The sequence below is a fragment of the Staurois parvus genome, unplaced genomic scaffold (genome assembly GCF_062004578.1).
Source record: "Staurois parvus isolate SC_StPar_1 unplaced genomic scaffold, SC_StPar_1.0 ptg000618l, whole genome shotgun sequence".
In the NCBI taxonomy this organism is placed as follows: domain Eukaryota; kingdom Metazoa; phylum Chordata; class Amphibia; order Anura; family Ranidae; genus Staurois; species Staurois parvus.
Genome location: NW_028318414.1, coordinates 3,204,904 through 3,231,461, shown reverse-complemented (window position 1 = coordinate 3,231,461; position 26,558 = coordinate 3,204,904). Strand labels below are relative to the sequence as shown.

Below are 26,558 nucleotides of genomic sequence, written 5' to 3'. Positions count from 1 at the left end.
CTTAGGAAGCCAGGTACACACACATAGTGCAGCAATTCATGCGCCCACTCCCTCCACATAGGAGTTTGCTTGACAGCATCAGGAGCCTATAGCTATGTCTCAGGAAGTGAAGGAAGCAGTACTGCAGCCGAAACAGCGCTGGAATGGTGACTGGAGCCAAATTTATTTTATTATACTTATATAGCACCATCAGTTTATGTGGCGCTTTTACATATATATTGTATATCAGTCCCTAACCCTCAAGGGGCTTACAATCTAAGGTCCCTGACTCACGTTCATACATACACATACTAGGGCCAATTTAGATAGGATCCAATTAACCTACCAGCATGTCTTTGGAGTGTGGGAGAGAACCAGAGTACCTGGAGGAAACCCACACAGGCATAGGGAGAACATGCAAACTCCAGGCAGGTGGTGCCATGGTTGGGATTTGAACCAACAACCCTAGTACTGCCAGGTGGAAGTGCTAACCATTTAGTCACTGTGCTGCCCAGATGTTTATGGATTGGGGGGGGGGGGGGGTTTAGCTCAATGCAGGGAATGCATTAAGGTAAAACATGTTTTGGCTTTAGAACCACTTTAAGCCTCCCTTTCTCATTATTGTGGTTATACCTACCACTCTAATCAATAAAGAAATAATTGGTGGTGTTTGATTCAACACCCCTGAACTTTTTTAGTGTGCCATAAATAAAAAAGCCATAAACATTTGGGGAAGGGGGCAATTTATCTCACCCCATAAGGCTTTTCTTACACAAGATTCTCTCTACGAATATCACATAAATTACAACAAAAAGTACCAGATATTGGAAATGATCATAATAATTATTATTATTAGCATAATTAGCAGTATATGTATGTTTTTTTCACAATTCACTATGATTGAATAAGATTTATGCAGACATTAACATGACCATAATTATTAATATTATTTGCAATAATACTTTTGTTGTTTATCTTTTCTATTTACCATTGTGTTGGGAAACCTACCTTAATGTAAGTCCTTTCACACGTGTAGCCTTATGAAATGTCAATGAAAGTCTACAAATAGAAAAAAAACATGCATTTTAATGCATTGCTTATTCATGCCAGTCATCATTTTTTTTCCAATGTCACATAACCCTGAAAGACAAGCCTGTAACAGTGTTGTGATAGTCAGCAAGGAGCGCCGCATGTCAGAGAACAGCTGTTGTTCATGTAGTCCATGGTACATTATTATAATGGAATCTCCTTCATAAACATACCCAATGTGTTGACCAAACCAATTGTGTTTAGCAATAAAATTACTATGTGTGTTACAGTATTCCTTGCTGATAAGTAATGAAAATCATTATCATTTTTTGTGGTTGACATCATATCCCAAGTAAAAACAAAGTATTTACAGCGGTGATTTGGAAACAGAATTTAACTGATGCTCTTTTCACATTACATACCACTGTGAGGCTGGATACACTACAGGGTCGTAAAATCACTGAATTATAGTTCATTTCCCTAATGCACATTTTATCACACTTTGCTCTTTTGGTGTGTTTTTATGCATTTGATGCACTTTTGACTTTTATATTGCTGTTAAAAACACACAAAAAAGTATACTAGAGCAGAGTGAAGTGCAGCAAAAAAGCGCATTAGAGACTCACTCAAAAAAGCAGAGTTTTTTATAACATTATATTGTAGCATAGCACAAATCCATATTTTAGAATGAATGGTAAGCTGCCTACATTCTTCCAATCACTCGCCCTAGCAATTCAATTCTGGTTGACCGTGGTTGAAATGACCTGAAAATTGCTACCTGTATAGCTAGTATTAGAACCTAGGAGGTTCATTATTTAAAGGACTACTCTAGGCAAAAGGTAAAATCACTCTGTGGCTGTCAGTGCTATCCAGGGCATATTTTGACTGTGCTAAAATTATCCAATACACTGAATTAATATTTCATTCGAGATGGATGTCTAGATAGAAATGGCAATTGTCAATAAGAAAATGAAAAGTGCTCAGCAGGAAGATTGTGTTCCCTGAGCTGGGTGAAAGTCAAAGTTAGGGCACTAGAATAAAAGTCTTATCTTTTAGACGTAACTCCAGAAACCCTCCTGCACATGCAATGAAACCCTTCAATTTTAAAAAATAAATTGTGATAGAATTGTTAAAATGCTTCCAAAAGCATGTCATATGATCTCGCTGGTTTGCTCCCAAACAATTAAAATGATGAATCCTAGGGGGAAGGATCACTGCAGAAGCTCAAATTGCATGGCACCCAATCAGCTTCTTATTTTCAAAACTTAAAGTGATTCTAAAGGTTGTATTTTTTTTAACCACTTCAAGTCCAGACACTTTCACCCCCTTCCAGTCTAGGTCATTTTTCAACTTTCAGCACTATCACACTAAGCCACAATGACTCAGTCATGCAACACTGTACCCATATGAAATTTTTATAATTTTTTTTCAACAGATAGAGCTTTCCCACTGTATTTGATCACCACTGTGTTTTTTTATTTTTTTGCTATATAAATGACCAAAACATTTTGAAAAAAATATATATTTTTTTTAGTTTTTGTTATAAAATTTTGCAAATAAATAATTTTTCTTCATAAATTTAGACCAACATGTATTCTGCTACATTTTTGTGGTAAAAAAATAACCCAAAACAGTGTATATTATTTAGTCAGTGTGAAAGTTATAGAGTCTACAGACTCTGGGGTATATATCTGAAACTGAACCGTTGAGACCCTAAAATGCCGAATGCCGGTATGATGTATGGCAGTGATCAGGATGCTGGTATGGGGTATGGCAATAATCAGGCCATTAGCATGAGGTATGGCTGTGATCAGGACGCTGGTATGGGGTATGGCGGTGATCAGGAGGTTAGCATGAGGTATGTTGGTGATCAGGATGCTGGTATGGCGGTGATCAGGATGCCGGTATGGGGGTGATCAGGACACTGGCATGGGGTATGGCAGTGATCAGTATGATGGTATGAGGTATGGCGGCAATCGGAATGCTGGTATGGCATATGACAGAGATCAGGATGCTGGTGTGGGGTTTGGCGGTGATCAGGATGCTGGTATGGCATATGGGGTAATCAGGATGCTGGTATGGGGCATGTTGATGATCAAGATTCTGGTATGGCATATGGCAGTGATCAGGATGCTGTTATGGTGGTGATCAGAATGATGGCATAGGGTATGGTGGTGATCAGGATGCTGGTATGGGGTATGTCCGGAATCAGGATGCTGGTATGGGTATGGTGGTGATCAGGAAGCTGGTATGGCATATGGAGTGATCAGGAAGCTGGTATGGAGCATGGCAATGATCAGGATGCCGGTATGGTGTTTGGCGGAGATTAGGATGCTGGTATGGGGTATGGCGGTGATCAGGAAGCTGGTATTGGGCATGGCAATGATCAGGATGCTGGTATGATGTATGGCGGTGATCAGGATGCTGGTATGGGGTATGTCAGGAATCAGGATGCTGGTATGGGATATGGCGGTGATCAGGACGCAGGTATGGCATATAGAGCGATCAGGAAGCTGGTATGGGGCATGGCAATGATCAGGATGCTGGTATGGTGTATGGCGGTGATCAGGATGCTGGTATGGGGTATGGCAGTGATCAAGACGCTGGTATGGGGTATGGCAGTGATCAGAATGATGGTATGGGGTACGGCGGTGATCAGGATGCTGGTATGGAGTATGGGGGTGATCAAGATGCTCGTATGACATATGGGGTGATCAGTATACTGGTATGGCGATGATCAGAATGCTGGTATGGCAGTTATCAGGGTGCTGGTATGGTGTATGGCGGTGATCAGGGTGCTGGTATGGCATATGGCAGAGATCGGGTTGTTGGTTTGGGGTATGACAGCAATCAGGGCGCTTGTGCAGGGTATGGCGGTGATAAGGATGCTGGCATGGCGGTGATCAGATTGTAAGCTCGTATGAGCAGGGCCTTCTTAATCCTCTTGTTTTTTTATTGTATTGTAACTGTACTGTCTCCCTTTATATTGTAAAGTGCTGTGCAAACTATTGGTGCTATATAAATCCTGAAAAATAATAATCAGGACATTGGTATGGTGTATGGTGGTGTTTGTGTGCGCACTGGGACAGGTGACAGGTGCTGACTGCATTGTTTATCGTTCCTACACTGGGGCAGTGATCAGGGACACAGGGGCAGTGATCAGGGACACTGGGCTGGCTGGCATTGTAGTCTGTGAGTCACAGGCTGCAGAATCACTTCTCTCGGCTCTCACATTGAGAGACGAGAGAAGCGATCTTTAGTTTTACTTACGAGTGTTTACTATGTGATTGCTGTGATTGGACACTGCAATCACATGGTAAAACACTATGTGATCGCCCGGACACAGCTATAATGTGATCTACTGTGTTCAGGTGACATATCGATCACCAGGTGACATATCGATCGCTGGGCTCCAGGGTGCGTGCTCTGTGAGTCGCAAAGGAGCCACCGATGTGGGCCGAGTGCCCCCAGTAGCAAGCCTCTTGCTATGGGAGCACTAAAGTAGCCTCGCTTCTGCGCCCTGATCCTGTGAATGGACTATGTCCCCCTTCTCTCCTCATTGGCTCATTGGCTATAATTGACAGCAGCAGGAGCCAATTATTCTGCTGTGTGAGCAAATGAGGAAAGAGAGTCACAGGGGAGCCTTGGCTTGGCTTCGAAGAACTCCGGAGGAATGCCTGTTGTACCCAGATGTTATTGATGCAAGTGTAAAGGTGGGGAAAGAAAAGTAGGTATAATCAAGCATAATATAATCAAGTGTGAGCGGGTGCAATTCATGCCACACGTCAGATAGACCAGCTGATGTTAGAGGTTCAGAAAGCGAATGGAGTCAGGGTTGGAATGGTGAGCAGCACCAGTGGATTTGTCTAGTATTAGGTGCATGACTACATTTGAGACCCTGCACAGGAATACAATACCCTTCACTTGGGAAGACAAGAGAGCAAGCAAATGAGATAAGTAGGGGACATTGGAGGTGTTTGGGGCATAATAGACACCTTGAAGGGAACGCTGAAGCAGGAGATATCTGTCTTGGGGGTCCTGACATTGCTTCTGGCAAAGAAAGGATATCCCTTTATAGAATGCAACCAATATGCCTCCATGCTTAGTCAGGGCCAAGACCAAGTAAATCGCTGGATAGTAATAATTAAAGATCCAAGGAACAGAAGAGGTGGAGAAATGCTTCTCCTGAAAGCAAATCACATTAACACTGTAGGACTGGAGGAAATTAAAGGTAGTGCATCATTTGGAATGAGAATTTCATGGTGGATATGGTGGAACAGGAAGCTTAACTGGTTTATGCTGCAGCAAGAGGACCGGAAGGTGGATCCTGTGTGTGGGGGGAACCAGAGGGAGAGGGGAAGGGGCCGAAGAAGGGGGAAAGAGCATCAGAGACAGAGGACTAAAGAGAGAGGCAGTAGAACAAGGGAGAAACAAAAGAGAGAAAAAAGTACAAAAGAAGCAGAGAGCAGCACCAACTGGCACAGTAAGCTAAAAGCCAGAATGGGCTCTAAGGGATAGCAAGTATTGTTGATCAGGCCAGGGACCAGGTGACAGAGTCTTAAAAGTAGATTAAAGGACAAATGGCTCCAATGGTGAAATGAACTTTAGGAAGGGAGCTGGTGGATGTAGAGGAACAGACCTCGTTACAGCTGAAAAAGGCAAAGGACAGTATAAGGTGACACAAATGGTGCAACTTCATCAGTTACACTGCACAGTGGAGTTGACAGAGGGTGCTCTCCTAGCCTGGGTTACCCAAGGAAGACAAGGCCATAATGGTTTTGGGGAGGAGGGGGATATGGGGAACAATGAGAGAATAAGAGAAAAAGGGGTGGAAAGGGAGGGGGGATGCAACTTGGCAAAAGAGAAATCAAATACAATACAATATGCTCAATTTAAGTCTAAACCAACCATCTGTACATGCATTCACAGCAACAGAAACAAACCCCCAGGCCCTGTCCATGTCTGCAGCAAAAAAGAAAGAAGAGGGCCATGACTGTGCTGATCAGATCTTCCATCATTTCAGTAAGGCCCTGCATCCTCAATTTCACCTGCAGGCTCTGTTTTCCATGTCTTCAAGGTGATCCTTGAGAGCAGCAAGCTCCAGCTGGGCCTCTTCCAAGTCCTGTTCAATTAGTTAGGTACTTTATTAACCTTTTATAAACCTTTTATTTCCATCAATAGAATCTGAAGGTAGCATTTCCAAACTGCTAAAAAGGTCATATAAAATGTTATAATCTGAATATCACACACAGCATACTCTATTATCTGCCCCATTGTTGAAATTTGCAATATAATAATAATATAGTATATATAAGTGTGATATTCAATCCACTTCCCGACCGCCCTATAGAAGTTTTACTGCTACAGGGCAGCTGCTCTGCACAGAATCACGTATATATGTGATTTTGTATTTACGGGTAGGGGGTCCACACGCTGTCCTACCCGTGCTGTCATTGGCTCCCATAGGTGTCAATCACCAAGTCCCGGCCAGTTCGGCGGAGCAGCTGATTGGAGAGAGATTTGTCAGCAGTACATGCTCGTTTTTTATCTGTCTGCACAGGAGGGAGATAAAAGTCAGCACGTCCCCTAGTGAAACACAACACGGTACACAGTCTAATCACTCCCTAACACACAGCTAACCCTTTGATCGCCCCAGATGTTAACCTATTCCTCCCCAGTGTCATTAGTACAGTGTCAGTGCTTTTATTAGCATTGATCACTGTATTAGTGTCACTGGAGACGTCAGTGTCAGTTCCCACCTAATGTCAGTTAGTGTCAGAATGAAGTACTATCGCAGTCCTGCTAGAATCGCTGATCCCCACCATTATTAGTATATAAAAAAAAAATTCCAGTATATATACTGTTATTTGTAGACACTATAACTTTCATTCAAACCAATTGATATATACGCTTATTGGGATTTTTTTTTACCAAATGTAGCAGAATACATATTAAATGTTTTTGGGTTTTTTTATTGAATATGTGTTATAACAAAAAGTAAAAAATATTGTTTTGTTTTTTAATTTCGGTCTTTTTTCATTTATAGACCAAAAAATAAAAAACACAATGATGATCAAATATGACCAAAAAAAAGCTCTATTAATGCGAAAAAAAAACGATATAAATTTAATTTGTGTACAGTGTTGCATGACTGTGCAATTGTCAGTTAAAGTTTAATTTACAGTAGGAGCATTTTAGAATAGGTAAAATTTGAATATGTTATCAGTTCAAGGACAATGCATACTTGCTGATGTAGCCCAGTGCTGGTCAACTTATCTGTGCCACTGCAGACATTTATTACAAGGACTGTGTTGAATTAATGCCCCCTCTATTGTCCAGCTGTAATAGTGACCTTGTTTTGTGTTGTGTCTGGACAGTGTAGAGAGTCTTTAGCGTGTGAGCTACAGACTGCCCACCAGAGCACCTGTCTATAGTTTCTTGTCGGCAGAAGTAACTGAGCCAGATGTGAACATAGTCACAGCCTCAGTTACAGCAGAATCCCAGTGTCTCCAGGTGCTAGGCCGAGTGTCCCACACTGTTTGCAGATTCTGCAGGAGCTTTCCAGTACACCCCGGATCCCTGGAGCCGAGGTATCATCAGGATTGGTGAGCAGGCATAATCCCACAATGTGTACACTCATCATTAAGGGACACTGCACACAGACACCTTTTATATCTCACACCTGCTTACACGTTTGTGATCTTTACATGGAATCATCTACATAGAATATTGATTATTGCTGGTCGCCATTGCACAGCAATCCTTCTGGCCTTTATGGAGCTAGCTGAAGACCCGGGACATTTTCCTTAATACTCCTCAATCCCAGGACTCTGTGCTTATCTCTGTACATATGTTAAAAAGGGATTCTATTTAGAATTGTTCATACCATAGCTCATACATGCAATTTACAGAGTTTTCAGGACCTGTGACATCAAGATTCTGAGGGAGCAGGCTTACACCATAAAGTCTTTCTTTTCCCTTTTTCTACATGAAGTCAAAGGCTTCCTACTGAACATATTTGAAACCTTGCTTGATTTTTTGTGTTCATCTCTGCCAAGTTCACCTGTGTTCACAGTTTGAGTTCCAACAAGGTGGTTATTGCCTAAAGAGGTAAACGTTACTTACTGTTTGCAGACTGGACAATTCTCAATAAATACTCAATTGCATTACTGCATTCAAGTGCCTGTGCAATTGTTTCCTCAGTGCATTATGTCTGAACCCAGGTTGTCAGAGCTGTAGGGTGGCTTGCAAGGTCAGGCCAACCTTTGGGGGCCTATATCTTACAGCAGCCCTCACGAGGGTAGTGCTACATTTGTGGACTCGTCAAGGATACCCCTAATGTTTGGCCCTAGCATGCAGACTGATGAGCCGAGAGATGGAGAACGGATAGATCCAGCAGTGAAGGCCACGTGGTGCCAAGAGTAAGGTAGCTGACTGGAGCTGTGTACAGTGGCGGAAACTGGGACTGAATGGATGGTAAGCGGGATCCGGTATCTAGTGAAGATAGCTGTGTCAGCATGGTTTGCTTCAAAAAGGACATTATGAGTTTAGAGGAAGGGGTTGAAGATCAAATAATACCCCTGATGCTCATTGGAGACCTGGTAGAAGATCACTGGCAGGATGGAACCGTGAGTCAGGTGTCGGTGGAGACTGATGTACCCACGGCCAGTCTGCCCTCTGCCTCCTTTTACACTAATATGAGCAAGTTAGTGGAGAGCTTAGTAAAGAATAATGCAGCTTTGGTGAGTCAGGGATACCGGAAGCTTTGGTTCTTCTCAGGATAGAGTCCAACATCTGCTGGAGAGGAAGAGCTGAAAAGCTGGATGGATTAAGCCCTACAAGCAGTGGAGGACTGGGGTGACCCAGAGGTGGTGAAGAAACAGACAGAGAGCCTTAGGGGCCCAGCAGTTGAAGTGATTCGTAGTCTGTGGATGGGGAAGCCAGACTGTGTGGCTATGGATTACATTGAAGCTTTGTTCAGTATGGTGTGTTCGGTAGGGTAGAGAAATTCCCAGATCTGAAGTACAAGTTTGAATACACCCATCAATGTAAGTGTGAGAAGCTGTCTAACTAAATTACTAGAGTGTATCGGGTTCTACATCAAATCATCCTGAAGAAAGGGATTGATCACCGAGATACTGACAAGGGCTGATTAGAACAAGTTCTGCAGGGTGCTAGGCCTAATCACCCAATCGTGCTGAAACTGTTACTCAGGGGGATGAAAGTGGTCCCCACCTATCCTGAGCTGGTGAAACAAGCAAGGGAAGAAGAAGCCATACTAGCTGAAAAGAATTAGGGATTTAAAGAGTTGCCTAAACCTAATACCAAGGAAGAGATAGTGTCCAATTGGATGATTTAAGTGGAATAGGGTGTTCCTGCGGATGACAGTGATAGGTGACTGAGGTGGAAGAGTGCTCGAATCCTCCCATCAGTAAGGCAGTCAGTGAGGCAGCCCCAGTTGAGCTGTTGACTCAAGTCACTCATGCTTGAGACAGGATGCAACAGGCCCTACTACAAGAGATAGAGACTCAGGCTAAACTGCAAGTGACTTAGCCTGATATGAGAAAATGCTTCTGCTGCAAAGAGCGGGTCACCTTCAAGCTTAGCATCCAAAGAGAAGGGAAGATCCAGATCCCGCAACTGAGTTACTGAAAGCATTACAAAAATTCATGCTTGCCCAGAAACCTCAAGGGGTCTCAGTGAAGGAGCCAGCTGAGAACCCCGACACAGTCCGAAGCTCCAAAAGAGGGAGGAAGAGGAAATTCTCACAGCTGTCCCTATACCCCATCTGGAGATCCAACCACCTAAGGCAGGACTGAGGTCACAGGGAGTCAATGCATCACCATCGCCCCCCCAGAGGCACTGCTAGGTCCTTTCAGCAATCGGCAAGGGAAGGAGGGAACTTAGCCAGCTCTAAGGGGAGAGCTAACCTGCCAAGAAAACCCATAGGCCCCTCTCCCATAGTGTCAGTACAAGTGAAGGGATCTACACCAAATCTCTATTGAAAACTGGTGCACAAGTGATACTGTTATACAGGGATTTCTGTGATAGACATCTAAAACACTTCCCTATGTGCAAGCTAGAAGAGTTAGAGATCTGAGGAATTGGATACGAAAAATTCCCTTACAACAGATACATCCCAATAAAGATTACCTTTGGGCCTTCTATAGCAGAAAAAGACAGAGACCTTCGACTCATTGGTTGTTGTGTGTCTTCGCCCCGGGTGGACCAGAACTCGATGCTGATAAGGACCAATACTGACCTGGTGAGGAGGCTACTAGTTCCACTGGCTGAAAAGGAAGATTCTGTGACCATAGGAATACATCCTCAATTGCATCAGGCTTACACATTATAACCAGTACCCAGTCAGCTGAAGAGGAGAGAGAAGGGTCTTCAAGTTCAGAGGTAGAAATCCTACACGCACATGAAGTGGCCAATGCAGTTAAGATCGAGACAGTTAGCACACCAAATGTAGGGGGAATGGAAGATCTAATCAATTTTAATGATAAAGACCTCATTCAACCCAGACTCGATAACCCTCCTGCATTTGAAGACACACCCGCAGATGTGGAGTCGGAGCAAGGGATGGGATCCCTCAAGGGCGCAGCCCATGTAAATCCTGCCCTTTAGAATACTGAACTTTTTCCTATTGAGATAAATCCATCCCAGCCTCTGTTGAACTGTTATAGTCTCATTAATGCTATCAATACAGATGCAGACTCTATGCCTGTGCTAGAAGACCCTTCATCCATCCAACTGAGGCAAAACATAAATATGCCCAAAAGATTAGCCTATGATGCATTAGGAGAAAACGCAGATGAACTAATACCTACTATCAGACTACAAAACCCTGTGCCAGACCCCTCTATCATTCATTAGGTAGGAGCTGACCTTGACTCACCCTCTGACACCACTGGGTGAGCTATAGCCCTGGCCTGTCAACAGCTTGAATGTGAGTTAATGGGAGGTATAGGCACATGGCTTCAGCAAAACCCTGAAGTATGCCAACTGTTGTTGAATTTAAGTTGATGTTATCATAATCTGTGAATACAGCCTTATTATTTATCAGTTAAAATAATGTTTGATAATATTTCTGTCTCGTTGGGAACCAACGTTTTCAAGTGGAGGGAGGATGTAGCCCAGTGCTGGTCAACTTATCTGTGCCACTGCCAGACATTTACAATAAGGACTGTGTTGAATTAATACTCTCCTAATGTCCAGCTGTGATAGTGACATTGTGTTTAGTGGCACAGAGAGAGAGGAGGATCCCACAGAGAGCACAGAGAGAGATTGTGGGACGAGAGATTGTGGGACGAGAGATTGTGGGACATATAGTCTGGGACTACAGGTTGAAGGTGCAAGCAGAGACCCGGCTGCTGCAGAGAGCTAAGCAGGCCGTGGGGTCTGGATGGTGTAGAGAGTCTTTGGTGTGTGAGCTACAGACTGCCCACCAGAGCACCTGTCTACAGTTTCATGTTGGCAGAAGTGACTGAGATGTGAGCATTGCCACCACCTGAGTTACAGCAGAATTCCGGTGTCATCAGGCACTAGGCCGAGCATCTCATGTCGCTTGAAGATTCTGCAGGAGCTTTCCAGGACACCCCGGATCCCTGGAGCCGAGGTATCATCAGGATTGGTGAGCAGGCAGAATCCCACAATGTGTACACTCTTCATTAGGGACACTGCATGCAGACACCTTTTATACCTCACACTTGCTTACACGTTTGTGATCTTTACCTGGAATTATATACATAAAATATCTACTATTGCTGGTCCCCATTGCACAGAAGTTCTTCGGGCCCTTATTGAACTAGCTGAAGACCCAAGACATTCTTTCCACCAAGACTCTCCTTGATACTCCTCGATCCCAGAACTCTGTGCTTATCTCTGTACATATGTTAAACTCTGTTTAGAAATGTTCATAGCATAGCTCATACATTCAATATACAGAGTGCAATGTTTTCAGGACCTGTGGCATCAAGATTCTGAGGGAGCAGGCTGACACCATAAAGTCTTCCTTTTCCCCTTTTCTACCTGAAGTCAAAGGCTCCCTATTGAGCATATTTGAAACCCTGCTTGATTTATTGTGTTCATCTCTGCTAATATCACCTGTGTTCACAGTTTGCGTTCCAACAAGGTGGTTATTGCCTAAAGAGTTATTAATATAAACGTTACTTACTGTTTAAATGTGAAAGAGGAGGTGCAGCGCTATATAACTAGACACAATAATAAATAAACCACTAGTGATACACAATAGTGATAAACAGTGACTGAAATTAATACCGCCACTAGATGGTGGCCATAGAGTGAGGAGAGTGAAACAGTCCAATGAAGGAGTGCTCTTGAGATCCGGGACGATCTTCAAACGTCCTATATAAAGGACCAACAGGTGATAAAATATGAAGACTGCGCACTCACCAGATACGCAATCTTTATGCGCATTTGTGTAAAATATCACTGGACCTCCTGTATCCTCATCCTGGTCTGGTCAGATCTGGTCAGCATATCCCTCAAGGCCTGGTATCCACATAGATGTAGCTTTTCCGTAGATTTGGCCGGTTTTCACCAATGCTCAAATAAATAGAAAGGGCCACATAGTGTAATATCCTCAGGTGTCTTTATTAGAGGTACAGGATAGCAGGAAAACTGACAAGCAAAAGTATACTGACCAAATGAAAATCAAAGATGGCCGCCGGGGCCCCTCGTGGCGCCGGCGGTAAGGCGTCCGACCTGCTGTAGCTTTCCCTGACGCGTTTCGAGCAATGGCTCGTACTCATAGGGGTGCACCCCTATGAGTACGAGCCATTGCTCGAAACGTGTCAGGGAAAGCTACAGCAGGTCGGACGCCTTACCGCCGGTGCCACGAGGGGCCCCGGCGGCCATCTTTGATTTTCATTTGGTCAGTATACTTTTGCTTGTCAGTTTTCCTGCTATCCTGTACCTCTAATAAAGACACCTGAGGATATTACACTATGTGGCCCTTTCTATTTATTTGAGCATTGGTGAAAACCGGCCAAATCTACGGAAAAGCTACATCTATGTGGATACCAGGCCTTGAGGGATATGCTGACCAGATCTGACCAGACCAGGATGAGGATACAGGAGGTCCAGTGATATTTTACACAAATGCGCATAAAGATTGCGTATCTGGTGAGTGCGCAGTCTTCATATTTTATCACCTGTTGGTCCTTTATATAGGACGTTTGAAGATCGTCCCGGATCTCAAGAGCACTCCTTCATTGGACTGTTTCACTCTCCTCACTCTATGGCCACCATCTAGTGGCGGTATTAATTTCAGTCACTGTTTATCACTATTGTGTATCACTAGTGGTTTATTTATTATTGTGTCTAGTTATATAGCGCTGCACCTCCTCTTTCACATTTATGCTATTGAAGGTCTGATACGGTGCCTTTGTTTGGTGTACAGCTGCTGCTCATTATATATTCACACAAGCGCTCACTTATCTTTTGCTTTTTTCGGTTACTTACTGTTTGCTGACTGAATAATTCTCAGTAAATACTCAGTTGCATTACTGCATTCAAGTGTCTGTGCAATTGTTTCCTGTGTGCATTATGTCTGAATCCAGGGTGTCAGAGGTGTTGGTGGCTTGCAAGGTCAGGGCAACCTTTGGGGGCCCATGTCTTACAGCGGCTCTAACGAGGGTAGTGCTACACTTACGTGGTATTTTCTTCATTACAGTTTGACTCCTCCATGTTCACAGAATCATACAAGCTTAAGTTCGTACTTGTCAAATCCAGCTGAGTCTGATTCTTGAATCTGATTATCATTCTCTTAAATCCAAAAAGAACACAAGTTGTGCCGTCTATGGTGACATTGACAATGTTCCTGGGATGCAAGTTATTTTCATGGATCACTTCTTTGGTCATTGCCTCCTTTTTTATTATGTTGTAATATAATTCCTGTATCATAAAATAAAATGTATTAACCGCAACATGTCAAATGTTCATAGCATTCAAAGCCATATGTCTGATAAAGAGAATCTTTGCTCAGAACGGATTCACATTACACTGAAACTGCGCTACAACAGATGTTTTCGTGCATTAGTCAGTCCATTCGAAATGTATGGGCTGTAATGCACTTCAGTACAGGAAAATTTAGCACGTTCCATTTTTTTTTTGTTTTGCCTTGTGTTTTGCTGTGCATTGCAGTATAGGCGCAGTATAGAGGTGAACTTGGGTGCCATTCAAAATTTTCATTTTTTTTTAACAACACTCACCCACACCCTACTCCTACTCTTCTATACAGTATGTCAAAATAATTTAAGTCGTAATTGTAAAATTATATAATATTAATGATAGTCAGAAAAGAGACAGAAAGAAAAGATTTTCATTACATGAATGCAGTATATATTATCATGCCAGTAAAAAAAAAAAGTTAAAAAATAAAATTTCAAATTTTACAGTTTTGGATAAGTATTTTGGCACCAGACATTTCGGTGCCATAACAAGAAAAAAAAAATTTGCAAAAAGTTGCACTTTGCATGGGAATTTTTCACAGAGCTTAGTGCATGAGGCGAAGCTCTGTTGGCTTCCATCATCCAATCATATGCAAGCAAAAATACAGTTTTTTTTTTCCTACATGTGATTTTGCAAAGTGATACATCACCACATTCACTAAACTCTTGGGAAACTTCCCTTGCAAAGTAAACAGCCTGTTTGCCTTTAGTAAATCAATCTCATAGTGTCATGGTTTGATAGTGACAGGCTTGCAGAGGATTCAGTTATAGTAATATGGTCCTTTAAACAGTAGTGACTTGAAAAAATGTAGAAAAAAGTGGCAATGCTAACAATTCAAGATGGCAATCATATAGAATACCTAGGCAACAAACTGTTAATTGTTACGCTATACAGGCAAGAAATGGTCAATCAGTAAAACATAGACAGACAATATGCTGACATGTGACAATATGCAGGAAAATATGTCTATCTATCTATCTATCTATCTATCTATCTATATATATATCTTCTGTAGATATAGCTTCTGTAGATATATGAGAATATAGTACACTGTCCCACCTTTTTCAGCCCTGCATGGTGCACCTGTAATGTATCTTGTTCAATGTTGTGGAGGTCGGGATATCCTGAAAAGACAATAGTGGATACTTAATCAGTTTGATAATTTTTCACTTATTCCAATTATTTAAAGCTGAACTCCAGGCAAACATCTGCGCAGGGGCGGACTGACCATTCGAGCACTCGGGCACTGCCGAAGGGCCTGGGGTCAGTAGGGGGCCCCATGAAATGCCCCTGGTACCTTTTATAGGCTTTTTTGGGTGTGCTTTGAGTGTGGGCAAGGAGACAGGGGCCCCATGAGTTGTCAGTCCACCCCTGCATCTGCGTACTCCATTGAATCACATATATAGAAACAGTTTACCTTCCAAAGAATTTGTATTTCTTTCCATCGAATGCTAAGATTTACACAGTCCTACCACACAGCACAGCCAGCCTGGTGACCTGCATTTTTTTTGCTGCAGTCAAGCAACATAGCTTGGTCACCTCCAAACATCTACATACACCATTGAAATGCATATATATGAAAAAGATTTGTATTTCTTTCTATCCAGTTCAGAGATTTAAAATGGTTATAAAGCCTAAACATTTTTTACCTTAACGCAAATGTTTAGGTAGTAGTATCGCTTCTCACCCCCCTTCGTTATACTTACCTGAGCCCTCATTCAGTCCAGCACTGTGCATGTTTGCAGCTCCCCTCACTTCCTGGCTCCTGTGCTGTCAGTCAAAGCCAGTGATGAGGTAGTAGGGTTATAGGCAGCGCGGCTTGGGAACAAGTCCGCCTGAATGCCTTCATAGGAAGCCACTTTCTATGGGGCCACTTGCTGGAGAGGAGGAGACAGAAGCACTGTTTGGGGATCCAAGAAGAGGAGGTTTATGGCCATGCTGTGCAATTCCACTGTACAAAGCAGGCAAGTATAAACTTTTTTGTTTTTTAATTTTTTAAATTTACAATTACTTTAAACTGGCTATACATGGATTGAAATCTGGCAAGTTCAGCATTTGGCCAAATTTCAACCTATGTATACAATAGCTGGTTGCACACAAATGATCTATCAATGTCGGGGTTTTCCCAAATGATCAGTGCCACCGGCTGTAGCCAGCACCACTGATCACTGTATTCTGCTGGTAGGGAAGGCTCCCCAACAGCAGAATACAAAAGCTCAGCAGGAGTGTTTTCCCCATCCACATCGCTACATTGAATCTGTTCATTTTTTCCTTTCAACCTCCTGGTTGAACAAAAAAAAAATGAATCATGTATGGCCTAAATCACACAAACACACATTTCTCACCTGTAATTGGACAGTGTAGGAGTAGGAACAAACTGATAGGTCATCTTTTTTTTATCTCTCCTATCAAGAGAATGCTCCTTATCAGTACATGTGAATGGAGCACACCTGATCGGCTCCTAGAGCTACCCCATTCCTTTTCTTACCTGAGTGCTGTTGTATAAGGGATTCAGGTATTTACATCATAGCATTATATATACCAACACATTTAATTTATTTATTGAATATATAACTGCATTAACTGTTAAAGAGGAAAGGATCAACCCTACTCCCAGCCCAGGTGAACAAACGGCATCAGGCTACATGTCTCCACTACACACCAGAGCCCATTATCAGCCAACTCTGGGTCACAGGATGCAATAGTAATTGCGCACCTTTGAATAACAAGAGAAGTATGGCCAAAAAAGCTTTAACCATACTTCTCTTTTAATTAAGCAGTATACTGTACATGTCAGTTCAGAGACTTCGTTTGTAATTCTTTGGAAACGCATGTCCTTTTAAAGTGTGTTTGAACTAGAGGCAAAGAAGACCAAAATGTAACTCAACTGATCAAGGGTTACATTTTCCATTTCAACACAGCTGCATGCGTTCAAATGGTAAATGCATCATTTGACATGAACCAAAAGGCACCCCTGAAATAGAATTTTATTTTTTCGTGGGAAGCCTTCTTGTTTACACCTCAGTCACATCAGGTGCGACTTGGCATGCGATTTGCATGCCATGCGACTTGTAAATCGTATGCATAGTCGCAACCTATTGTCTGCTATTCGAGCGGTCAAATCGGTGCGGTTCCGACTTGGTTGGAGCCGTGCCGATTTCTAAAGTAGTGCATGCACTACTTTTGGTGCGATTTGCATAGACATCTGTGTCAGATGTCTTGCAAATCGCACCTCAAATCGGCAAGTCAACCGACTTTGAAATCGTGTGACTTCACTGTAAGTCACACGATTTCAAAATCGGCTTTGATGTGACCGGGATGGAAAGGGTTGCAGGCACTGCAGTTTTTTTTCAAATTATATTTATAATTAGGGATGAGCTGAAGTGTATTCAGATCCTAGTCCAAACCCACCTGAGCTCGCTCACCAGGAAGCTGTCACTGTATTGGATCAACATAAAGCGACCAAGCAATTCCCAGCCCTGCATCCACAAGTATACATGCCCATTGTAACCAGTAAAAGAGAAAATCCAGAATCTGCTGCACTTCTTCCACTTTATTGATGCTTTCATAAAAAATATCACACACAGTGACGGAAACAAAGAAAAGTTAACGCGTTTCGCGCTTGGAACTACCGCTTATTCATATGAGAGGAGGTTATGAGTAAGCGCTAGTTCCAAGCGCAAAACACGTTATCCTTTCTTTGTTCCTGACACTGTATGTAATATTTTTTATGAAAGCATCAATAAAGTGGAAGAAGTGCAGCAGATTCCGGATTTCCTCTTTTCCTGAGTTACTGCAGATGATCTACGCAGGCACCTTCGCCTATTGTGGTCAGTGGGAGACCGACTTTAATCACCTGGAGCAGCTTTGATTGATATATACACACCCATTGTATACGTGCAGCTACTGGATGGGGAAAATCCCTTCCACAGAAGGTTGGCTTGTACAGGTGACAGCTTCCTGGAAGGCAAGCGCACCAGGGTTTGGATCTTAGTCCAAAAATGCCTCAGCTCATCTCTAGTGATAATGAAGGATTGCTAAAATCCTTGTAATGTATTATATGTAGTTCATGTGGTGGGAATAATTTTTTCCCTTCTAAAAATTAATCACACTTTAGGGTAGGTTACATACACTCATAATACAAAGCATCTACCAAAAATTATAGTATACAAACAATACACTAGGTTAGTCTGAATATATGCGATATCTCTACACATTACACTTACCATAACTCCAAGATAATTCTTTACCTGAAGTTGACTGGAAATTATACCTGTAAAAAAAAAACATAAAAGAATGCAATCACAAATATACTGTATATTTTATATGTTGTCTACATAATGAGGAATCAGGGTATACAGAACCTTATCAGAAAATACCTTTAGTATACACTACATGCGCAGCACTGTCCAGATCTCTTCTTATCAAATACCAACTGTAGAATGGTAGCGTTGTCATTTTAGTGAGTATACATGTGCATGGCCAAAATTTTCATTTTGTTTTATCCATTAATTGAAGAATTTACTTTTGTTTTATTCCTTATGTTGAACCAATTCATTTTCGTGATTTATTTTGTATCTTCGACAATCGTTTCGTATATCCGTTTTTATCGGAAGGATTCAATATTTTCTAATCTGAATTCATTGTGAAGAATAGCTGGTTGTTAAGAATGCTGTGGCTGCCCACTTCTTAACAACCATGAATAACAAACAAGTGCTGGGAAAAAAAACAGCTTGGGTGTCCCCCCCAATCCCTTTGGGTCTGGTATGTATTTTAAAGGGAACCCCATGCCAAACTTTTTTAAGAAATGGTGTGGGGTCCCCCAAAATCCATACCAGACCCTTACCTGAGCATGCAGCCTGGCAGGCCAGAAAAGGGGAGGGGGGGACAAGCGAGCGGCACCCCTCTCCTGAACCATACCTGGCCACATGCCCTCAATATGTTGATGGAGACAAGGACCTTTTCCCCACAACCTTTGTCATGTTTCTCTGGCTTTTTTTTTTTTTTTCATGTGGGTCAGTGTTCATCGTGATTGATGTTGGATTCAGTTTGGGGGACATTTTTTTTTTAAATATAATGTCAAAAACTGTGTTTGTGTTTTTATTTACTTTTGACACTTTTTCTAGGGAATAATTAGGGGTACACAGTACCCCTACTCATTCATATGGGGGTTGGGATCTGGGGCTTCCAGATTCCAATAAGCCCCCTGCCCACAGACCCCAACAACCACCACCTAAGGGTTGTGGTGAAGAGGCCCTTGTCCCCATCAACATGGGGACAAGGTGATTGGAGGGAGCCCCCCTCCTCCAAAGTACCCCCCCATATTGAGGGTAGGTGGTCTGGTATGGCTCAGGAGGGGGCACTCGCCCGTTCCCACCTCCCTCTTTTTTGGCCTGCCGGGCTGCACTTTGGGAGGACCCCATGCAGTTTTTCTTTTTTTTTATTTTGACATGGGCTTTCCCTCAAAATCCATAACAAACTCGAAGGGCCTGGAAGGGTATGGATGGGGGGGAAACCCCCATGCTGTTTTTTTTTTAAATGCCAGCACTTGTTTACATTCGGCTATTAGCGTGGAACCCTGCTGACAGAAGATGAGTCATGGTAGTTAAAGACATGGCAGCCGCCCGCTCTTTAACAACCAGCTATCAAAACAAATTGTACATGTTGATTAGTGAGCACTATCCCACCTCCTACACATAACAGGCAGCACTTTCCAGTCTTTTTTTCTGTCATAGATTTCAGCTTCTGATTTTCAGATCCTTCCATGTGTTTGTTTTACTTTGTTCCAATAAACACTGATTTTAAAAACACTGTAGTTTAAAACACACATTCTTACAAATGTAAGGGAGGTGGGCTGAGCTGCTATTGGCAGCTGTAAACCATGCACAATGGATCCCTAGGAACAGTCAAAGCAGATTTTTTTCTGTACTTTTACTCAGCAAGGCTGCAAGCACCATTTTAATGAAAAAAGGATTTGTACACCAAGTCCATAGTATTAAACAAACAAAACATCTGCTCATATAAGTCAGTAACTAACAACTAGGCAGTACATGTCATTTTTAGTGCTCTGTCAGTACTCAGCCTTCTCACACAGCCGCACATTCCGACAGCAGAGAGTGAGAGACAGCTCTCAACATCACCCACATCACACATATAAAGGCCCGTAGACCACTATACCCAAAAATGAGGTTTGAATACCAGATGTGGACCTAGAAATGGAGGCTTTGACTGACCTAAAGTTCTACAAAGCCTCCGGGCTCCGGAACTTATTTAGATTTTGAGAAAACAAAAAGGTTTGTTTTTTCAACATTAGTAATAAGCGCTGGAGCCCCTCATCATGGGTAGGTAAGAATTCTAGGTGACCAGTTTACAATCCTGCCAGCCAGTGCGTCACTAAATAACCTATATAATCAATATTCTGAGAGTGCATATCAAGCCTACAATGTACAACATAAAATCATATTTTATTATCTTATTTGATTGCTTTTGAACCTGTAGTAGCCTCAACTGAAAATCTAATGTAAGATTTAGAAAACGCCTAATAGTGATTCTTCAAAATAGAATCATTGAGGACCATGTAGTCCAGACCCTGCTGGTACATTGGTATAAACTACCATTTAATTATTACAACTATACAAGGGCTAGTTGAGGATGAAACGAGCTAGACTAACAGTATGCTTTGGGGCTCTGAAAAGAAAGCAAAGTAGATAAGAAATCCATGCAAACGTGGGGAGAGCATACAAACCTAACGAATATAGTATATTTGATAGTAATCAAACCTAAATTCCCAGAACTGGGGGGGCGCATACGCGGCCGGCACGGGATGGACGCGCTTTAGAGACAGCTCCGTCCACCCGCCAGCAGAGAAGCGGCACACTACGGCCCCAGGGAAAACAAACACACAAATCCACTTACCGGAAGGTGCCTGCGGTCCACTAGACATGCCCCGCAGGAAAAAAAGTCCGGGGCAACCAGGGAAACTTACTAACTTCTTCCCGGCCGTTGTGCCGGGAATCCAAGATTGCGGCCGCCATGCAAGCACACAGGGAGAAAGCAGAGGCCAGGAGGAGGACTACAGGTCCCAGCCAGTCGATCCCAGGCTGCAGCATCAGCTCTATTAAGGGGACCCTGGTGAGTTCTCACCCCCACTCTCACCCACGACCTGCAGCCCAGTTAAATCAAGGCCACGCTTAGATAGTGACCCTGATGACACCTGCCAGGCCCTAAACTTTCCACCTCAGCCACCACAAGCCACTTTGACTGGTATTGACGCATTCCCAGCCTCTGACCAACCATTGACGGAAATCTGCATGAACATGCTGACGTCACTGCGCCAAACTCTGCATAACGATATATCGGCGCCGCTTACCCAAATTACCACACTGGTGCAAAGACAAGAACGCAGAATCCGCCATATTGAAAACAATATAGCAGACATAGTAGAAGCGCACAATGATTTGATTGATGCTCATGCAGACCACGCATCAGATATCGAACAACTCAACCAAAAATTGGCCGACATGGAGGATCGTTCGCGCCGCAAAAATATATTAAATTTAGGGGGATCCCAGAAACGGTCTCCAATGACGCATTAGTGCCGTATTTGCATCATTTCCTCAAACTTCTAATCCCAACACTCTCTGAAGTAGAGGCCATAATCGATCGAGCCCACCGACTACCTAAGCCTTCATTCCTAGCAGCATCCGTCCCTAGAGATGTGCTCGTTCGAATACACTTCTACCATATTAAAGAGAAAATTATGTTGGCGGCTAGAAATCCACCTCCACTTCCATCCTCACATGCGAATCTGCGTCTCTACGCCGATTTATCTAAGGCTACACTTTCCAATCGGAAAAAAATGATACCAATCACGAAAGCGCTCAGAAATCACAACATGGCCTATCAATGGGGATTCCCCACTAAATTAATAGTACGACACCAAGGCAGAGTCTATACTATTAAAAGCTTGGAGGCCGGTCTGGACTTCCTTAAGGCCTGGAGTATTTTGCCTGCAGACCCACAGAACAACAACCCTGGATCCGTCCAAAACATGGCAGCAACTTGAAAGACTGTGCGGCACATGCTGCGTTTATACTACTTAATTGTTTTCCCTGGTGGCGTTCTCTGACCACCCCTATCTCTGGCGATCGGCCTACACCCAAAGACTACCACTTTTACAGTTTTGTGTAGGTGTGACCCTCCCAGAGGTCACAACCGGTTTGACTCCCCCAGTTTTGAAGTAGCATTCTTGGCTACATAGCGTACTTGCATTATGAGCAAGTGTTTTTTTAATGTTTTTGCTTTCCGTTACACCTGTTCCTTCCCCTGGCACCATCAAATATATATCCTTGGCACAAGACCTCAACCTTGTGATCCTGATTACCACCAAAAAAATTTCCCACATTTGTTTCTACTCAGAAAACCTGCCTACAAATGATTACCATCACTTCTCTTAATGTGCGAGGCCTCAATTCCCCTTTCAAGAGATCAATGCTTTCAAAAGAAATTAGAAAGACTCAAACAGATCTAATCTTCATACAAGAATCCCACTTTGCCACAGAAAAGACCCCTAAACTCTATCTGCACCGATTCTTACAGCTATTCTTGGCAACGAACAAAAAAAAGAAAAATGGGGTAATTATTGCCGTTAATGACGCTCTCTCTTTCCAACCTACTTCCACTGTAATCGACCCACAAGGTCGATATATTATTTTAATATGCCAAATCAATGAGATTACTTACACTTTGATGAATGTTTACGGTCCGAACAACAAGCAAATAAGATTTTATCATAAACTCTACACCCTTATCTCCCAACACAAACAAGGCAGACTCATCATTGGCGGAGACTTCAATGTTCTTAGTGATTCACTCTTGGATTCCTCTTCTAAAAAGAAATCTATTAATCTTGACCTCAACCGCTTCCTACACGACCATGATCTATATGACATCTGGAGATGCCAACATGGTACAGAAAGAGACTACACCTACTTCTCACCTCCACATCTCTCGTACTCTAGAATTGACATGTTTCTAACCGACAAATGGACGTTGCAACACGTTTTATCATCCAGCATTGGAATTATAACATGGTCTGACCATGCACCGATCACCATATCCTTGGACGATTGCCGACGATCAGCGATCCCACCTATCTGGAGACTAAATTCTACTCTTTTGAATCATCCGGAAAACCAGAAATTTATTCTGGATGCCCATCACCTCTTTTTTGAAACCAACACCACCCCGGACATTACTATTACTACACTTTGGTTAACATATAAAGCTTATATGAGAGGTATCCTCATTCAATTAAATTCTCGCCTTAAAAAACAACGATCCCAGCAAATTGACCAACTCCTAATTTCCATACGCCGGAACGCAGATTCTAATAAACAAAATCCGAACCCCGCTACAACCGCGGCTTTAAACCGAGATAGGAATACACTACACTCCATCCTATTCCATACTTATGACATGAACCTCCAAAAAACGAAATCCCAATTCTATGCGCTGGGTAACAAAGCAAACTCTCTCCTTGCCAAAACCATTAAACAAAAACGGCTTAAAAACAAAATTGCGAAGGTTCAACACCCAATTTCAAATGTTTCATTGTCCAACCCACAAGATATTGCTAACGCATTTGCGTGCTACTACCAGTCTCTATACAATATTAAGGATGACGCAAACACGACCCAACCTACAAACACGTCGATCGAACATTTCCTACGTCATACCGATCTCCCCCATCTTACGCCTTCTCAATTAGCCTCTATCTCTGTGCCAATTTCTCCCACGGAGATCGAAAACGCCATTAAGAAACTTCCCATGAATAAATCACCGGGTAACGACGGCTTTACCAATGAATTTTATAAAACGTTCACGTCCAATCTCAAAACACACCTATCTGATCTCTATAACTATGTCGCTTCTAAAGGGCAATTTCCTCCTGACATGCTACAATCAATAATCTCCACTATCCCCAAACCGGGCAAAGACCCTCAATTAGTTCAGAATTACAGACCAATTTCATTACTAAACACAGACCTAAAAATTTACGCCAAGATAATAGCTCAACGACTGCTCCCATACCTTCCCACGCTAATCCATTCTGACCAAGTGGGATTCATACCAGGTAGACAAGCTCCTGACGCGACTTGACGAATTATATCACTATTACACCATCTTGAATCAAACAACCAACCCTCACTCCTCCTTTCACTTGATGCAGAAAAAGCATTTGACCGCATTCACTGGCAATTTATGACTCTTTGTCAGGGATCTCCTCGATCCCCGCCGCGATGGTCCCGGCGCAGGCGCAGTATGCCGCCCTGTGCAGGGACGCGGGCTCTAGGTCCGGGCCGGCCGCGGCGCGTGAGTTCGCGCATGCGCAGTAGGAGCCGCGGCCGCCCGCTGGGCACCAATGGCAGCGCAGGGCGCGATATTTAAACGGCCCCGAGCTGTCATTCAGTGCCTTCTGGTCTTGTCCTTGCCCTGTATCCTGTATCCTGAATCTGAACCTGTACCTGTAAGTTGCTGACCCGGATTGTACCTGACCACTGCTGAATTCTCCTGCCCAGACCCTTGCTTTGCCTGACCTCTCTTCCGTATGTCCCCTATTGGATCTGACCTACTGTTGTTGACCTGGCGTGTGACCCGACTATTCTCTGCCCGCTGCCTTGTACCGTGCTGTCCTCGCCGTTACCGACCCGGCTTGCCTGACTCTGCACTTGCTCCGCCATCCATCCATCCATCCATTCCTCCCAGCGGGGTTCCCAGACCTCCTCATATCAGGCTCTCTCCCGTGGGAGCCCCTGGCGACCACCCCTACCACTGACGGGTGTCCTCAGTAAGCACGACCTGGTCCCGGGGTACTCCAAGTCCATCCCCACCATCAGGGGCTCTGGTGAACAAGTACTCTGGGACTTAGACTCCGTGCGCTGGGGGCGCCTGATTAGTGGAGTGCTAGTGGTGTCGCCAGGCGGTCCCTTACAGTACCAGAAGGCCATGACTGAGCCTAGAGGAGGGCCCTCCCCGCTGGAAGAAATTTGCAGGCATCTATCTAACCTGACGCAGGCCGTAGCAGCCCTGCAGGATAAATGTATGCAGCTGGAGAACCGCTTCCAGACCTGCTCCCTATCTGACCCAACCCCACAGGCCCCAGTTTCTGCACCCCCGGCTGCTCTTGAGCCAGCAACAGGGGCCTCCGCCCCGCTACCCATGGCGGAACCCCGGGTACCCCTACCGGAGCGTTTTCACGGGGACCGCACACGCTTCAGGTCATTCCGTGAGTCCTGCCTCCTATTTTTTGAACTTCAACCCCGTACCTTTTTGACAGAATCAGTGAAGGTGGGATTTATAATCTCACTGTTGCAGGGCGAACCCCAAGATTGGGCCCATCGGTTAAGGGGAAACAATGACCCACACCTAGGAACAGTCAAGGACTTCTTTGAGGCGATGGCCATCCTATATGATGACCCGCAGCGGGCTGCTTCTGCCGAAGCTATCTTATACACACTCCGACAGGGCCGTCGGGCGGCAGAGGAATACGCCTCAGATTTTAGGCGCTGGATGGGGGACACTCGCTGGAACGAGTTTGCTTTGTTGCACCAGTTCCGCATGGGGCTATCAGAACCCCTAAAGGATGAGCTGGCCCGGGTAGAGGTTCCTGAGTCATTAGAGGACCTAATTGCCCTGACGATAAAGATTGACCGACGACTGCGGGAACGCAGGTTTGAGAGGTCCGGCCAGGGTCGTGGAAACAACTGGGGTCCATTCCTAGGCCCCAGCCAACCACCCAGACCAAGTATCCAGAATCCACTCCCAGGAGATGTTCCAGAACCCATGCAATTAGGCCTGGCCCGGCCAAAATTATCGCCAGAAGAACACCAGCGGAGACGCTCGCAGAACCTCTGCCTCTACTGCGGGGAAGCCGGTCATATGGTACGATCCTGCCCTCAGAAAATGAGTAAGTGTACCTCTTTTTCTTCCTTGTCTATTGGCAATGTCAGTCCTTCCCAATACTTAGTTGTACCCCTCTCCTTTCAGCTTCCCGAAAGGACCGTGGAAGTAACAGCCATAATTGATTCGGGGGCATGCAGTTGTTTTCTGGATTTAGACTTTGCTCGTCAGCAGAAAATTTCCCTCCAACCCAGAAAGAGGGGTTTTAACATATTTTTGGCCGATGATTCCCAGATAAAATCAGGAGTGGTTAATCAGGAAACTCCCCCCATTGCCACTACCATTGCCAACCAACACCAGGAATTCCTCCGCCTGGATGCCATTGCGTCACCTCTGTTCCCAGTCATTTTGGGGCTCCCTTGGTTACGGGCCCATAACCCCCAAATTGACTGGGAAACCGGGTCAATTTTGTTCCCTTCCCCATACTGTCAGGAACACTGTCGCACTTCAGGCCCGGCAGGCCCCCAGGTCCTCCTATGCTCCGAGGGGGATTCTGATCTGAAACAGGTTATTCCCACAGAATATCACGAATTCCTGGACGTGTTCAGTAAACGGGGAGCAGATGCCCTGCCCCCCCACCGCCCGTATGACTGTCCCATTGACCTGTTACC

The 26,558-nt window shown here is 43.9% G+C and overlaps 1 protein-coding gene across 2 annotated transcripts in view; it reads right to left on the bottom strand.

Moving 5' to 3' along the window:
• The window catches only part of LOC149449465 (V-type proton ATPase subunit S1-like protein), an 80,129-nt gene that overhangs the window by 15,859 nt on the left and 37,712 nt on the right, over nucleotides 1–26,558 (bottom strand). For both annotated transcript variants that reach the window (XM_089693236.1, XM_089693237.1), the window contains 4 exons: nucleotides 18,213–18,259; nucleotides 15,046–15,110; nucleotides 13,688–13,929; nucleotides 988–1,038 (listed from right to left, as the gene is read on the bottom strand). In XM_089693236.1, the coding sequence (XP_089549362.1) occupies nucleotides 988–1,038; nucleotides 13,688–13,929; nucleotides 15,046–15,110; nucleotides 18,213–18,259 (405 nt within the window). The remainder of the gene's footprint in view (nucleotides 1–987; nucleotides 1,039–13,687; nucleotides 13,930–15,045; nucleotides 15,111–18,212; nucleotides 18,260–26,558) is intronic.